At 51.8% G+C, this 12,915-nt stretch overlaps 1 protein-coding gene across 1 annotated transcript; it reads left to right on the top strand.

Annotated features, from left to right (window-relative positions):
- Positions 1–7,026: 7,026 nt before the first annotated feature.
- Positions 7,027–12,149, top strand: GNB2 (guanine nucleotide binding protein (G protein), beta polypeptide 2). Its single transcript, XM_006896461.1, has 10 exons — positions 7,027–7,193; positions 9,448–9,593; positions 9,751–9,789; positions 9,899–10,005; positions 10,280–10,343; positions 10,426–10,588; positions 10,674–10,740; positions 11,039–11,240; positions 11,332–11,548; positions 11,670–12,149. Exons 2-10 carry the CDS (start codon positions 9,537–9,539, stop codon positions 11,774–11,776), a joined length of 1,023 nt encoding a protein of 340 aa, XP_006896523.1. The 5' UTR covers positions 7,027–7,193; positions 9,448–9,536; the 3' UTR covers positions 11,777–12,149.
- The last annotated feature ends 766 nt before the right edge of the window (positions 12,150–12,915 follow it).

Raw genomic sequence — 12,915 nt, 5'->3', positions numbered from 1 at the left:
ACAGTGGCCAAGGAGGGTTTCACAGGAGAAGTAATATTTAAAAGAAGCCTGATAAAGTAATTCGCATTTCCCCTACTGATAAAGCAATGGTGTTGGGGTGGGAGGAGAAAGCTTTCTGAGTAGGTGGGATAAGACCAAGTCCGTGTTCATGCAAAGATACAAAAGTCCTTCTCCTGCATGGTTTTGAACAGGAAAATATCTGAGCCAATTTATGTTTTAGAAAGATATCTCCAGCACAAAATTGGAAGGCTGACTGGAAATAGCCTAGCCTAAAGACCCGGAGGGTGTCCTGGTGGCCTAGTGGTAAGGAGTTGTACCACCATCCCTAAGGCAGACAATTTGACCCCAGCCGTTCTGAGGGGGGAAAGATGGGCAGTCTCCTCCTGTGTGATTTACAACCTCTGAAAACCAGCTGGAGGGTCAGCTGTGAGTCAGTTCTGACTTGACAACATCTGACAACAAACAACAGACCAGGAAGTAGGCAAAAAGCAAATCAAGTATCTGTTGGCATGCTTCAGAAGGGATGAGTTAAAGTAAAATATTTAAGAGGTTGTTGTTAGGGGCCAATGAGTCAACTCTGACTCCTAGTGACCGTGTGAACGATAAATTTTGTCCTATAGCCTGTGTCATCGTCAGGATCTCTGATGTGCTCAAGCCCTCTGCTAGTCACTGTCAATTCATTTTGTTGAAGGTCTTCTCTCTGACTCTTCATCTTTCCTAGAATGATGTCTTTTTCTGAGGACTAGCCTTTCCTGACAACATCCCCAACTTATGTGTGATGATTGTTGTTGTCAGGTGCTGTTATAGCAACCCTATGAACAAAAGATCTGAACCCTGTTCTGTCCTGCGCCATCCTCACACTTTCTGACACACAAGAGCTCACGGTGGCAGTTGCCATGTCAGTCCACCTGGTTGAGGGTCTTCCTCTCCTTTGGTGATCCTCCCCCTTCCCAGTATCATGTCCCTCTCCAAGGAGTACCCCCTCCTTGCAACATGCCCAAAGTATGGAAGGCAAAGCCTCATCATTCTTTCTTCCAAAAAGCACTCTGGCTGCATCCTCTCCAAGACATATCTGTTTGTTCTTTTGGACGTCCATGGGATGTTCAGTGCTCTTCTCCAACACCATAGCTCAAAGGCAACAATTCTTCTTCTGTCATCCTTATTCATTGTCCAGCTCTCAGATGCACAACAAGTGATCAGAAAGACCATGGCCTGAATCATGTGTGATGGTATATTGGTATAATTTATCCATTAATGAAACCTTACACTGCTATCCTAGTCTCTCTTTTATCTTAATGAATAATGTTTTAGCTGGTACATGGCTTGAGATTACATTTCCTAGCCTTCTTTGAATCTGGCCAAGTTTTGAGCAAAATTTTGAGCAGAAAGTGGTGTCTATACACAGAAAAAGACTTGTGCTTCTTATTTTAAAGCCAGCTACAATAGTGTGGGTATATAGAGATATAGATATATTTGTGATAGTTGTTAGGTGTCGTCTAATTGAGTGTGACCTATAGTAACCCTATGAACAAAAGATTTGAACCCAGTTTTACCCTGTGTCGATGTCACAATCTCTGACACACTCAAGTCCATTGCTTCAGTCACTCCCACAGGAGTCCATCTGGTTGAGGGTCTTTATAGATACATATTTTGTTATGTACCATCAAGTTGGTACTGACATACCCTGGCATGTTGCCAGGAGGAACCAAACCTTGGAGAGGGACATCATGCTTGGAAGGGTGGAGGGACAGCACAAGAGAAGAAGACCCTGGATGAGATGAATTGACTCAGTGACTGGGGTAATATCAGAGATGATAAGGTTGACTCAGGATAGAGCAGGGTATAGAGCTAATGTAGGGTTGCTATGAGTCACAGGCAACTTGACAGCACATAACAACAACAACAACAATGGTGTTGTAGTGGGTAAGGAAAGATTTAAAAAAGGAAAATCATCATGATTGGACCAATAAACATCATTTTGATAAGTGGAAAAAAGATTCAAATTGCCAAGGATTTCATTTTTGCCTAATCTTGAACCTGACTCCTTACTTGACACGCAGTCCTTGACCTTGCCCATCAACAACATTAGAATTTGAAGCTCAAGTCCCTTCTTGAAACCTGTTAGCTGATGATCTTTTTTTTTTTTATGTGTGTACTGTCAAATCGGATCTGACTGGTACAGGAGGCGATTGTTCCTTCTTCTTCAGCAGAGCATCTGGTGGATTTGAACTGCGTACCTCTGGGATTGCAGTGTAGCTTCTTTTTTTAAAATTTTATTATTTTTGTGTGCATGTACCGTCAAATCAGATCTGACTGGTACAGGAAGAGATTGCCCCTCCTTCCCCGGCAGAGCATCTGGTGGATTCGAACCATGCATCTCTGGGATTGTAGTTGCAGCTTCTTGCCACTAGGCCACCAGAGCTCCCCACAGTGCAGCTTCTTGTCACTAGGCCACCAGAGCTCGATGATCTTTTTTAAAAATTGATATTTTAATGAAAGTTTATAGAGAACTTGAATTTCCATTCATTCATTATTGTACATTTTCCTCTCTGCCTCCCCAGTTTGCTTTTCTCTTTGAAAAAAAATATTCTTTCATTGTTGTACAATTCCACCCCCCAGTCCACTTTACTATGCAGCTCTTATTCTGGACCGTTGTCATGCAAATAATACCTAATTTTATATATATATATTCCTTAGTTCTTTCCCTCATCTGTTTCAATGCAATGTGCATTATTTATCCCCTTAGTAACCCCCATGTCAGTCCTGTTTTATAACAGTGGTATTATCCAGTATTTGTTCTTTTGTTACTGAGCTATTTCACTCAGCATAATGTCCTCCATGGTCACCCTTTTTATATAATATTTCTTGAGTTCCTTGTTTTTCAGTGCTGCAGAGTATTCCATTGTGTGAATATACCACAGCTTCTCTATCCATTCTTTTGTTGATGGGCACTTGGGTTGTTTCCGTCTCTTTGCTATTGTGAACAACACAGCAGTAAACGTGGGTATGCATTGGCTGATGATCTTGAAGCCTGCAGTCCTTGCCTGCCGATAGCTTGGGCTCAGTAGTCTCCCCAGAGGCTTTTCCTGAAGGCTGACCCACAGACTTGGGACTTGAAGCTTCAGCAAGTGTGTGAGTCATCTCTACAGAATCCAGCCTGAGGTAACCTTCTACAAGATGGATTGACACAGTGAGCAACAATGGGCTTATTTAAACACATATTTTGGGGATTGGGCAGGGTTTTGTTCTGTTTTAGGCAGGGTCATGATGAGTTAGAGCTGACGTGATGAAGCTTAACAACAACAAATCTCACAGATGAAACAACCAATGGATAATATGGAGTTTGAGAAAAAAAGGAAGCTAATGTCAGGATCTTGGAAAATACCATCAATTACAGGGTTTCCCGTGGGGAAAAGGAAACCAAGAAGACTAAGAAAGGTCAGAAGAAAAGAGGAGTAGCCCAATGACCATTGGAGTCAGTTCCTCCATATATGCTCAAGGGCTTCTGTCTTTTCAGGGAGGCTGGCCATCCATGTAGCATTCCCTACATCTTTGTATCTTTCTCCTCTCCTCTCCTCTCCTCTTCTCTCTCTCTTTCTCTCTCTCTCTCCTTTTTCTGCCTTTCTGAAGAGGCAGCATATAAACAAGCCATAAGAATCTCTATTGGGGAACTCTGGTGGCTTAGTGGCAAGAAGCTGCACTGCAATCCTGCAGGAGTGTGGTTCAAATGCACCAGACGGTATACAACAAGGGGAAAAAAAATAATAATCTCTATGAATAAGATTGGAAAGCTTGGAAGCAGGAGTGGCATCCACTTCCGTAAATAGCTTGCCTCGGGAAACCCTACGGACATGAAGAAAAGATGAAAGTCACGCAACTGTCGAGGACTTTCATAGGGTGGCTATGAGTCGCCTACGACTTGATGGCAAGGAGCTGCAACTGCAATCCCAGAGGCGAACGGTTCGAATCCACCAGTTGCTCTGCCGGGGAAGGAGGGACAATCTCCTCCTGTACCAGTCAGATCTGATTTGACAGTACACGCACACACACACACACACAAAAAACTATCAAAAAACAAGTACTTCTACTTTCTAGTCTTGTCCTTTTGTTGCCCTATCTTTCTGCACACATGTGACCTCACAAGTCAAGATTCTTTTGTTTTGTCTTTTGTGTGTTTGTGCTGTCGAATCAGATCCAACTGGCACAGGAGGGATTGCCCTCCTTCTCTGGTGGATTTGAACCACGCATTTTCCGGATTACAGAACAGCTTCTTGCCACTAGGCCACCAGAACTCCCTTACAAGCCAAGGTTCTTAAAGGCTTGACCACTTTGGTAGTACCACTGCCTCGTTTCCTGTTGATCCTCAGCACATTGCAAGCATACAAGCCCAACACACCCCCTGCAAATGCTCTAGACAAAAACCACTCACAAGCTCCATGAAACTCACTACTCTGTCCACCCTTGTTCATGTCTCCTCAGTGTTCAGCACAGATTACCATTCCCTTTTGTGGAAAACTCTTTCCTTTAGTTTCTGGAATTCTACTGTGCTTTTTCTTTTTCTGACTTTCTTAGCTCCCTGGCTCCTCTTGGCATCTTGTTTTCTTCCATCTGACCTCTAAGTGTTGGAGTTCCTCAGGGTTTGGTCTAATGCCAGCCTGTCTTTTCCTTGAACTTCTTTATGACTTCATCATCTTTAATAATAAGCCAAGGCTCTATTCCAATCCAGACTTCTCTGCGGAGCCCCAGATTTTCTTCTGCAGCTATTTGAAACCTGTCACAACCCAAAACTCTTGATTTTTCCTTTCTAAATGTGTCCCCTCCCTAAAAGTGTCCTGCTCTTAGTGAATGGCACTTCCAGGCAACCAGTACTAATTGTTATTTTGGTGAGTATCTACCATCTGTCTCCTCACTATGAGCCCCATGCAGGCAGAAGATAGGGCACATGTTGTTTATGGTTGTATCTTAACTGCCTCTGACAGTGTCTGATAGTCAGTTGGGGTTAAATAAGTATCTGTAGTATCAGAGAAGTATATTAGCACAGAAACCAAAGTGAAAGAAGACAGTGTTAGCTCACCTGGAAACATCAGCAAAATTTGGTTCTCATTCTAGGCTGTTAGTTTTCTGAGTGACATTAGGGAGGTCATTTTACCCATTTGTAAATTGAAGAAATGAAAATCAATGATCTATAAAGTTCTGTCCAAATTCTAACATCTAATTGGTATCTGTTGCTACTACAGTCACAGTAGCAATGGGTTGTTGGACAAGATCCGTTGTTCACAGGATCAGTGTGAGTAAGACTCAACTCGATTGCACATACAACAATCTACTGCTACTAAGTCGTTGACTTGGTATGTGCACATAAACAGGATTTTTGCCTAACTAAGAGTGTGACCTTCCCCTAACCCACTGTCTTCAAAATATGTAATGCCCTTCACAGAGGTCAATTTTGATACTTTAACTTTTAAATGAAAGCTGTTAGGTGACATCGGCTTTTTAAACATTTTCTGAAGCAATGAGACTTGCAAAGCAGGTAGCCATCAATACATTCATTTTCCAGAAACTGAAGCCCATTTTCATGGACTGAATCCTACTAACAGGTCCAAGGTATGTGAGTGGCATTAAGGATGGATACTGTTGGTGTCAGGAGTCAATTCTAACTCATAGATCTCCTATATATAACACCCTTAGTACAATACTCCTTATCCCATCACAGCTTTGATCTGATAGCAGGAGAGTTTACCTGGAGTGTGACTTGCAGTAGGGAGCTCTGGTGGTGAAAGCTATAAGGAGTCACACTTCTAACTCAAAAGCAGTTTGAATCCATGAGAACTCTCCTCCTGTGCAATTTATAGCCTCAGAAACCTGCCGGAGTGTCAGCTATGAGCAGATAATCTCAGTACCGTCAAGAAAAACCTTTGTGCCATCAAGAAAGAAATGGGGTGCAGCAATGAACAAATATTCAAAGAAAAGTGAACTGTGGGAGGGAGGAAAACGTGCAACAATGAATGAATGAAAATTCAACTTTTCTGTAAACTTTTGTTAAAATCACAATTTAAATAAATTTTATTATATAAAAAAGAAAGAACAAACTGAGGGTACAGTAGATTCTAGCCACAAAAGTATAAGAGACTAGATTTCCACTTGTTGAAGTCCCCCGTTTATTTCTGTTATAACAACATGATATAACTAAGACATCTATATTCACATCCCATAACCAGGTTAGGCCACAGGCAGATTTTATCAAGAAGCCAGTGTTGTTATCATTGCTTATATAGGAAAGTCACTACAGCTGTCAAGGTTCATATCTCAAATGTGCACTCCTACTCTATCAGTTTCCACGTCTATAAAGTGGAGATAATAATGCTAGTACTTCATGAACCTCACAAGATTGTCCTGAAGGTTAGATAAGTATAGAGCTCAATGAGTCATTATAGGGTCATGGGGCCCTGTAAAGGTCTGGATGAAAGCCCACTTGGCAACGAGGAAGAAATGTCAGATCAGAGTAGGATCCTTTTCATGACATTCCCAGGGGCCCTACACAGGTCCCCACATGCATGCTCGTTCAGATACTTGGGGAGAATCGTTGCTCTACCCACTCGCCGCCTCGTGGCGGGCGCTGCCCAGAGCCGGTCCGGTCCTCCTGGACTCCGCCCCTCGCGGGGGAGGCGGAGCTTCAGTAGGGTGGGAGGTGTGGTAAATGGAGAAGTAGGGAGTCAAGCTCCTTCCCCAGCTTGGAACCGCCCAATCTGGGAGGGGCCAAGCGTCTGTCACGTGGTCACCGAGCGCGTTCACCCTCCCCTATGCCGGTACCACCTCTGCTAGTCCCAAGGGGGACGTATTGCCCCTTTTCGGGAAGCAAACGATTTCTTTTAGTCCATTTTACTTCAAAATAGTGTTAAGTAATATCTTTGCCAAGATCGAGTCTAACTTTGCATGCCAGGCCGTATTTTTCTCTCCCTCCCTCCTTCCCCACACTAAGTAGTTGGTCTCGCCCAACCGGACCCTGGGCGCGGCGGCGGCCGCGTCACTGGCGGGCGGGATCCCTCCGCTCTGGGGAGAGCCGCGCTGGACGGTGGAGTTGGGGTGACTGAGGAAATTCTTCCGCGTCGCCGCAGCTGCCCCCTCCGCCGCGGAGGAAGACAGGACCTCCCGCGCTCCTCCCGCGACCCTTCCGCAGAGTCCCACCGCCACAGGTACCTCCGCTGACAAAAGGAGTCCTCATCCCCTTACTCAGCCCCAGATTCCCTGCGGTGGGGGGGACCTCTCTGCCTTCTGTCTCCACGGTCTGGCCTCTTGGGAGCGGACGTAACTCCCCAGACCTCCCCTCCCTTCCTCTGGCCCCGTCGTTTCCAAACCCGGAAGGGGAACTGGGGGACTCTGGCCCCTCGATAATGGACACGCTCCCTGCGCCTCAGCACCTTTTTTGCGCGATCGCCCCGTCCCGGCCCCACCTGCCTTTTGCTTCCGGAGAAGTTGGGGGCTGCTAGATCAGGGGGCTTTCTCTGAGCCCCGTGCCACCCCCGTTTCTCACCACCTCCTCGCCTGCTCCTGGGTCGAACCCCGGGTCTTCCTCTTTCGCTGTCCGGCATTCACTTGTCTTGCAAAACTCCAGAACCCTCGGAGAGGCCAGCCAGGCCGCCGAGAGCCACCCTCCCATTGGTCTCCACCCTTCCCGGATTCGGGTTCTGCTCGTGGCTTCTCGCCCCACCGCCCCACACCTAACGAGACTTCAGCGCCCCAGACTCTTCTCTGGGCCTCCTCCCGAGCCCCCCTCCTAGGCGTGCTCCCCCTCCTCAGCTTTTTGGGCAAAAATGGAGGTCGTGGGGTCCACTGAGCCAGGCCCACTGCCCTTGGCAGCGCAGCAGCGGCCCGGGCCTTCCAGCTGCCAGATCGGGGACCCTCCCATCATCTGCCTATCGTCCTGCTGGATCCGCGGCGATGGTGGCTCCCCCATTTTCCCTCCAGACTTTGGCTACCAGGTCTCCAGAATGGGGAGGCCTTGAAGGGGTTCTGGAGGCTGATGCGGACTGACAGCTGGGAGCGTCGCCCCCATCCCAGCGGCTCCCTTCTGGTCAGCCGCTTTCGCCGACCCCGGGCCCCGTGGCGTTGTCGCCCAGTGGGGGCTGCAGGCCGCTGGAAGGAAGGGGCTTTGTTCAGAGCAGTTGGGGAGCCTCGCCGCCCCCTCTTTTTTAGTTTGTTTCCCCCGAGGGGCATTCCCTGACGTTGGCCTAGAAAACTGAACTTACAGAGGGGAAATGTCACGGGGAAGAGGAACGAACGTCCAGGGCCTGGGAAGTGGGAGCTGGGTGGGGGACTCCGGGGTCGGCCGGGCGCAGTGAGCGCAGATCACACAGGTGTCCGAGCCGGGACGCACTCGGGGCTCTGGAGCACGGCCCAGCCGGGCTCTCGGGGCGCCGCCGAGCCCGCGGGATGGGCTCCCGGGGTGCCGAGGGCGCAGGGGCTGGGCCACTTGGGGCTGGCCGCCTGCCGCCGCCGGCGCCTGGGAGAGAGCAGCGCTGGGCCTCGGGGCCGGGGACCTCTCTCCGAGCCCTAATTACTCAACAGCGGCTCCCGCGGGCTTTCTGCGGGCGCGGCGCGGCGGGCGGCTTCGCCGGGAGGGAGAAGCGGCTTGCTGCTCTCGCCCCCACCCGTCGCGGGCGGCTAATGGGGCGCAGCCGGCCCGGGGATTATCCGGGGTGAGCCGGCCCGAACCTATTAGTGTCCAATCGGCTTTTCCCAAATCCTGTAAACAGCCACCCTGGCCGGTTCTGGGGAGGGGCTGGAGGCTGGGTCGGGCGGGGGCGAAGGGGCTGGGGGGGTGGGGGTCACCCACTCTACAGGTCTCTGCGGTGGATGCGGTTGCCTTGGCAACGGGGCTGGTGGGGGCACTTCACCAATGAGGTGCTCTCAGTCCGGGTGACGGTTGCCTAGGCAACTCCACGAGCAGCCCAGCTTCCCCCTCTAGGCCCCCCCCCCCGCCTCCAGTCGAATCTGGGGGTGTGTGTGGAGGGTGTGCGGCGTGGGGGGTGAATTTAAAGAGGCACCTCCCCTTTTAAAATTAGGTGCTCGGAGGGCGGTGCCTCCGGGCCGGGGCGGACACCAGGTCTGTTTTCGTAGGGCCGCCTCCTCCTCCTCCTCCTTCCCCCTCCCTCCCGGCCCCAGTTCCTGCCGTCGCTGTCCCGCCCGGACTGCTGTCCGAGGGAGGGGTTTCCCCCGCGCTTCCTCTTGCACTCCCCGCTCAGCTTCCGGGGGGCAGGAGGAAGATTGGGGAAGTCAGCCGATTTGCGGCCACATTACTGTCCTTCTCGAGGCTCGGGCTCTGCCCTCGGCCGCCCCCTTCCCGCTTCCCCCTCCCGCCGGGCTCACCCCTTCCGGACCGCGTTCCCACCCCTTCTCTCCCTCCTTCCCCGGAGGCCTTGGGCCTGACGTCAGCTGTGTATCCCCCAGGCCTCGGGCCAGCGGCGAGGAGCTGCCTCCCCCAGCCCCCGTCCCGCGGCCCCCAGCCGCCCCCAACCCCGCCCCACGGGCCCGGCGCCATGAGTGAGCTGGAGCAGCTGAGACAGGAGGCCGAGCAGCTCCGGAACCAGATCCGGGTGAGGGCCTGCCCGGGGGCGGGGGACTCGGCTGCCCGCCGCCCGGCAGTGGGCTGGGTGAGGGGCTTCTTGGGGCGCGGGCACCCTAATTCTCCAGTGCCTCGACCTGTCCCCCCCATTCGTCCCTCCTCTCTGATGGCTCTGCCATGTCTTACAGGATGCCAGAAAAGCATGTGGGGATTCAACACTGACCCAGGTGAGAGTCGGAGCTGGGATCTGGTTTAGAGAAAGGGCGAGGATTTGAGGCATAGCGCTCGGTGGGGCCTTCTACCTCAACCTTCCTGAACCTTTGCTTGTCCCTCCAGATCACAGCTGGGCTGGACCCAGTGGGGAGAATCCAGATGAGGACACGGAGGACCCTCCGTGGGCACCTGGCAAAAATCTATGCCATGCACTGGGGAACAGACTCAAGGTGTGTGTGGCAGGGCTGGGCCTGTGAGCTGGTGTGGGCTGCCTTTAAACATCACAGATCCTGTGAGACAGACAGACTGCTATACTGCCCGAATGCGGGCAAACCATGGTTTCTTTGGGAAGACCATAATTTCTTACCCCACCTGGGTTGGTAAAAATGTGTTAGACAAGTAAGAACTCGGCTGCTGCTGGAGTTAGCTCAGAGGGGCTGCCCTGAGCTGAGGGAGGAGGGCTTCATGCCCTGACCCCTCTTCCTTGGCCCTGCCACTCAACAGGCTGCTGGTCAGCGCCTCCCAGGACGGGAAGCTCATCATCTGGGACAGCTACACCACCAACAAGGTAGAGGTTGTCCCTGTTGCAGAGTGGGGCTGACTGCAGCGCCCTGGCTGCCTCAGACCTTGGCACTGCCCCTCCTCTCCAGGTCCATGCCATCCCGCTTCGTTCCTCCTGGGTCATGACCTGTGCCTATGCGCCCTCAGGGAACTTTGTGGCCTGTGGGGGCTTGGACAACATCTGCTCCATCTACAGCCTCAAGACCCGTGAGGGCAATGTCCGGGTCAGCCGGGAACTGCCTGGCCACACTGGTAAGAGGGTCTTACCAGGTATGGGTGCTGTTGCTGGGATGGGGCTAAGCCTGTTAAGACCTGGCTGAGCAGCCTCGTTCCCCAGGGTACCTGTCATGCTGCCGATTCCTTGATGACAACCAAATTATCACCAGCTCTGGAGATACCACTTGGTGAGGCCTTGCTGGGGTATCAGGGCTAACTACCCCTCTTGCCTCTGGGGTCTCTGTCTTTGGTCGTTAGAAGTACTTACATACCCCTTAGGCACAACCCAGGGCTGTCTTCCTGTCCTTATAGACCTTGATGAGAGCAGGGAGGGTCTCCTTAAAAAGGCAGCTAGCATTCCTTTCCTGGAGGCATCTTAACAGCACTGGGCTCACCTGTTAGTCCAGTGGGGAAGCAGGGAGGAAGAAATCTTCCACCCCTTCAGTGTTTCTTTTATTCCTTCTTCCATCACTGTCACCACTCCAGTGCCCTGTGGGACATTGAGACAGGCCAGCAGACGGTAGGTTTTGCAGGACACAGTGGGGATGTAATGTCCCTATCACTGGCCCCCGATGGGCGCACCTTCGTGTCAGGTGCCTGTGACGCCTCCATCAAGCTGTGGGACGTCCGGGACTCTATGTGCCGACAGACCTTCATTGGCCACGAGTCCGACATCAATGCTGTGGCGGTGAGTTCTGAGGTCAATGCTGGTCTGGCCCTTTTCTCTGCCAGGCTTGGGCCTTGTCCTGCTCTCTTCAACCTGGTTCTGTCTCCTGCAGTTCTTCCCCAATGGCTACGCCTTTACCACCGGCTCCGATGATGCTACCTGCCGCCTTTTTGACCTTCGCGCTGATCAAGAGCTGCTCATGTATTCTCATGACAACATCATCTGTGGCATCACCTCCGTTGCCTTCTCACGCAGTGGCCGGCTGCTGCTTGCTGGCTACGATGACTTCAACTGCAACATCTGGGATGCCATGAAGGGCGACCGTGCAGGTGTGGGCCGGGGGGGTGATGGTGGTGGTGGGAGGCTGACACGTCTTCATAGAGGGCCCGGTGGTAGTGAAAGTGGAGGGCAGGGCCGGGGGAGCATACAGTTGAAATATCTTCTTCACAGGTGTCCTTGCTGGCCATGACAACCGTGTGAGCTGCCTTGGGGTCACTGATGATGGCATGGCTGTGGCCACAGGTTCCTGGGACTCCTTCCTCAAGATCTGGAACTAACTACCCCAACCCCAAATGGGCCCAGGCTGGGAGGGGCCCTGCCCATGCCCACACTACAGGCCGGGAGCTCTGGGACTGGGTGCACCAAGCCTCCCTCCCCGGCGGGCGATGAGGCCTTGGGTCCCCACACTCCGCCCAGGTTTGGTTCCTCCCAGGGGCCCCCACTGTGGAGATAATGATGAGAATAGAATTGGGGTTAAAGGAGGGGCAGAAAGCCTGCCTTCTGCAGCCCTTGGGTTGGGGGGGGGGTCTCATCCCTCTGGAGGGCCAGAGGCAGGAACTCCAGGGGCTGGCTTTTTTAAAACTGGTTTTATTTTAATTTTTATTATATTTTCAGTTTTTCCATAAAGGAACCAATTCCAACTCTGCCTGGGCGCTGCCATGTGTCTTTAATTTCTGGTTCTTGAGGGTTAGGGACTAGGAGCACCCCCATCCTCCCTTGGGACTTGTCTACAGACATGTTCTTACACATCCAGCCCTTAGACCTCTTACCCACCAGGCCAGGGGGGCTTAACTGCAGCTTCCAGCTGTGATAGCTCTACCCAAGCAATCCCCTTTCCCCAAATCAAGACAGCAGCAGAGGCACAGACAGAGGGGGGGGGAAATCACACACCAAGTTTTATTGGGGGGGGAGAAAAATATTTACAGGCCTCGGTAAAAGAAGGGGAATCACATGGGGGAGGGAATAGGAAGATTGGGGGGGTAAGAGATACACAATAGCCCCTGCACCGATCCAACCCCCGGGGAGTGGCGGTGGGGGGCTGGAGAGCAGCTGGGGCCCAGGAAGACTGGGATCAGAAAAGAAAGGACAGCAATGGAGTCCCTGGGCTGGAGGGCTCAGGGGCTTGTAAACATTGACCACTCTCAGAAGGGGATGGGGGTGGGAGAGGGCTCCCCCTACACTTCCTCACAGGGTTAAGGCCTCTCCAGGCTCAAGGGCCCCCAAAGTTCAGTCTCTTCAGCTGAGGGGAAGGAAGAGACAGGGAAGGAAAGAGTTTCATGCCCCTCCCCCTGCATTGGCTGTGGCAGGGGTGGGCGGGTTACATTCAGTCACAACAGTAGTCCCCCTGCCCCTCTAATGCCACCAAATACTGGTGAGAGGAAAGGGGGGAGCTGGAGGGCCAGCAGCAGCAAGACAT

Source organism: Elephantulus edwardii, unplaced genomic scaffold (genome assembly GCF_000299155.1).
Source record: "Elephantulus edwardii isolate Elephantulus edwardi_28Jun2011 unplaced genomic scaffold, EleEdw1.0 scaffold00186, whole genome shotgun sequence".
In the NCBI taxonomy this organism is placed as follows: domain Eukaryota; kingdom Metazoa; phylum Chordata; class Mammalia; order Macroscelidea; family Macroscelididae; genus Elephantulus; species Elephantulus edwardii.
This window is presented reverse-complemented; position numbering and strand designations above follow the sequence as displayed.

What these genes read in the sequence shown, in the direction of transcription:
- GNB2 (XM_006896461.1), top strand. Translation starts at nt 9,537, where the DNA reads ATGAGTGAGCTGGAGCAGCTGAGACAGGAGGCCGAGCAGCTCCGGAAC. An exon ending in GGAACTGCCTGGCCACACTG is followed by an intron (nt 10,589 to 10,673) that starts GTAAGAGGGTCT and finishes CTCGTTCCCCAG; the next exon opens with GGTACCTGTCATGCTGCCGA. An exon ending in AGCTCTGGAGATACCACTTG is followed by an intron (nt 10,741 to 11,038) that starts GTGAGGCCTTGC and finishes TCACCACTCCAG; the next exon opens with TGCCCTGTGGGACATTGAGA.